Source organism: Toxorhynchites rutilus, chromosome 2 (assembly GCF_029784135.1).
Source record: "Toxorhynchites rutilus septentrionalis strain SRP chromosome 2, ASM2978413v1, whole genome shotgun sequence".
In the NCBI taxonomy this organism is placed as follows: Eukaryota; Metazoa; Arthropoda; class Insecta; order Diptera; family Culicidae; genus Toxorhynchites; species Toxorhynchites rutilus.
In genome coordinates this window covers 59,720,832-59,724,410 of record NC_073745.1, presented here as the reverse complement: position 1 = coordinate 59,724,410, position 3,579 = coordinate 59,720,832, and the positions used below count along the sequence as shown (strand labels likewise).

General features: G+C 42.7%; 1 protein-coding gene across 1 annotated transcript; it reads right to left on the bottom strand.

Annotated features, from left to right (window-relative positions):
• Nucleotides 1-1,240: 1,240 nt before the first annotated feature.
• On the bottom strand, nucleotides 1,241-3,355 carry LOC129764615 (SOX domain-containing protein dichaete). The gene has a single exon (XM_055763872.1). It carries the CDS (start codon nucleotides 3,016-3,018, stop codon nucleotides 2,071-2,073), a length of 948 nt encoding a protein of 315 aa, XP_055619847.1. The 5' UTR covers nucleotides 3,019-3,355; the 3' UTR covers nucleotides 1,241-2,070.
• Between the last annotated feature and the right edge of the window lie 224 nt (nucleotides 3,356-3,579).

Sequence of the window (3,579 nt, the reverse complement as noted above, 5' to 3'; positions counted from 1 at the left end):
TATATCGTCTTCTATCTATATAAATAAAAATGGATCGCCGAATGTGATCATAAGAGCAAAACTCGAGAAAGAAATCGTCCGATTTACGGCTGTCTTCATTCTATCATATTTTCTGTATCGAACATTTATTCCATGTAACGGAGAAACATGTTATTTGCAATTGGATGAAAAATCTTGCACGAGAATTGTGTCTGAAAATAATCTTATATTATAATGAAGTACTGAAATTTTATAGTAAAAAATAATTTTAAAGGGTAGATTAGAAGACCAATCAATGAACAGTTCTGCGATTGGATCCATGAACGAGCGCTTAGTAAGAAAACGTGGATGTGATAACGAAAAATAATTTTTGGGCGGGACGAAGTTTGCCGGGTCAGCTAGTACACTATAAAGTGATGACAACGCACCGGCGCACGCTGCTAAAGCCGTGAAAGACGCAATAAAAACCCCTAACTGGGAAACGTTATCATACCCGCCATATTCTCCAGTCCTGGCCTTTTTTTTTTGCTTCAATGAGACATGCACTTGCAAAGCAGCACTTCTCCGAATATAAAGATGACGAAAAATGGGTTGGTGAACGGATTTCGTCGAAACACAAAAATAAGTTATTGGGAAGGGATTCACAATATGTCTGAGAGATGGGAGAAATGTGTAAAATCAAACGGGGATTACTTCGAATAAAAATGTTTTAAGATTCTCTTGAAAATCATATAACTGGTGCTGTTGGGAATGGACAATTTCAACTTACATAATTGGTAAATGTGCGGAATCATCCTATTATATGCCAGGGAGTTTTTTTTTATTGCGCTACCCATAGACTGTATCTATACAATCAATTGTAGAAAACGAACTGAAAATCTGATGTTTGAAATGTTTCATTTAATGACACATTCCAAACAATAATACAAAACAAAATATCGAAAACTAAATTATGTAAGTGTGTACCTCTCGACTGACTGAAATGCCTTCAATTACTGAGACGAGTTCCTTCCCTATTTTTTTTCGAAGAGCTTTTAACACTTGAACCTCGAACTATTTGGACTCAATCGTGATCAGACCTGATCACGAGCGTAATCCAGTAATTCATATTTTTCGAAGACGAAGACCACAAACAAAAGACCAAAGCCGACGGCAAATGCGAGAGAACCCAGGGGGAATTGCAATCGAAAAAAGCAATTAATTTCGAACCGATAAATATAATATAATATAGTGAAAAAGAAATAAGTGGCGTTTATCCTTTTACGAAAAGTTTTATTTTGCATACAATACAATCTGATATCTTTTCCGATTTTCCATTAATCATAATAACAAATAAGATTAAATTCATTACAATACCTAAACTATCGATAAAAATTTACTGAGTCGTTCCCGGATGCAGATATTCGCGATAATAGGGAGTATAAAGCTTGCTTCATCTTGCGTCCATTTGCCCTACGCTTCGTCCTAACTCTGTGAGATAGAAAATAATCTCTGTCTGAAACCCATCAAACTCCGTCTCCGCCTTATCGACGGAGACACGGAAAAGGTGAGAGCCTAACGTAAAACTATCTTTACAACGGTAATTAGCCTAGCACTTCTAGAGTGAAGTCATTCCTCACAGCATCATGATCATCATCCTCTGTTACCTGGTGCGCTGATGCGCCTCACACTCTGATACACCGATAAATCTCTAGCTATTTACAGTAAAAACATATTGGTACACAATGCTTTGTTTTGCTTCGATTGAAGAAATAATAACTAAATTCCTACTATGAGAGGGGTGACGTTCCTTGATTCGTATTTTTTGTTTCTTGTCTTTTTTTACTACTCACTTATCGAATGTTTTCGTATGAATAAATTAAACATTTTGGAGATAGAGTGGGCGTGTGTGTGTTCGCGCTCCTTTCGTTGTAACCCATCGATCACAAAACCGCTAATATGTACAATGGTGTCAGGTTGATCGGACGGGGTGAAGTGAATAAACTGAACTACAAAATACTGATCGGTTTCACGGGATTGTCGATCACCGAAAAGTCAACAGATCTATCCGACTTAAAGAACTCTGCCTTACGAGTACAGCAACAACTAGCTCTAGTAGATAACCTGCACGGGTCGTCGCATCGAGTTTTCGATATCCGGCAGCGCACTGGACTGTTGCGATGCACTTGGGCTGGATCCGGGCGAGGCCGACGAGGCAGACGAGGTGTAGAGGCTGTTGGTGTGGGCGGCGTACAAAGGTGACGCGGCGGCTGCCGCCGAAATGCCGCTGTAGATGTTGGAGTAGAACGAGCTCAACGATGTCGGAGGCATCTGTTGGTTCTTGTGGGCTTCCAGGTGGCTTTGGGTGCTTTGCATCGTTTGGGACTGGGACTGGTGCAGCTTGGACAGGGTCAACGGGTCAAAACCGCCAAAGTATGGCACGGAGTAGTGTTGTTCCAACTGCTGCAGGGGATGTGTTGGGGCGAAGTACGGTGGCAATTGATGGAACGGGTAAGACGACCCGAGGGTGGCTTTGCCGGGTTGCTGCATTCCGATGGGGAGTCCATGTGCGGCATTGGTCAATGGGTTCTTGGGCTTGCGACGTGGGCGGTATTTGTAGTCGGGATGTTCCTTCATGTGGCTAGCCCGCAGACGTTTAGCTTCGTCGATAAAGGGGCGCTTCTGAGCTTCAGTCAGCAGCTTCCACTCCGAACCAAGGCGCTTGGAAATTTCCGAATTATGCATCTTCGGGTTGTCCTTCGCGATCTGCCGACGCTGAAGTCGTGACCATACCATGAAAGCGTTCATCGGACGCTTAATGTGTCCGTCCTGACCGGGCGAGGTTTGCTGCTGAGATCCACCGACGACCTGGGTCGGCGTGTGGGTTTGATAAGCTGCCAGCGAGGATGGTGGGAAGCTTAGCCGGGGCTTCACGTCCATGTTGCTTGGGCTATGATGTGGTTGCGGCGCGTAATCCGCTGCCGGCGGCATCTCCATCTGGTTTCCGAGCGCAAATCCGTAATGCGGATGACCCAAACTGGCCATGGTGTGATTGATCATTGTTTTTTGTGGAAGTTGTAAATCACAAACGCACTTTTAAAATTGTTCGCTTTTTGATGCACTTCTGGTTTCACAATTTGTCATTCAATTCGAACTGTTCAGTTCATAAAATCACTACTGATCGCTCTAGTTTTTTTTTCTTCGTCTGCAACAACACCTTTTACATCAATTATTCCACTAATTGTATTCTTTTCAACAGCTGTTGTGTAACCCGTTTTTGTCGCTCACAAAAAAAAACTTGTTTTCAACTCTTGTCAAAATTAAATCTCGGATTCGGGTTCGCTCAATTATATGCAGTAAAAAAATCCGATTGCAATTCAGGTCTTCACAGCACAAGAGCCAAACTCAAACTGAATAATTGTGGTTCTGCCAGTTCAGCACCTTCTCTCATCCCGATCGCTCCGGTGTTCACCTATTCTTCATTTCGCTTTGTTCTCTTCCATTCAACACGCACACATCGGCAGCCAACAAAACGCTAAACCATACCGAACCGTGAGAAGAGAAAGAAAACACGGTAAAACACAACCACAAACGACCGGATGAAAAGGAGGCGTGTTTTCC

Coding starts and splice junctions, on each gene's coding strand:
- LOC129764615 (XM_055763872.1), bottom strand. CDS start 3,018: ATGATCAATCACACCATGGCCAGTTTGGGTCATCCGCATTACGGATTT.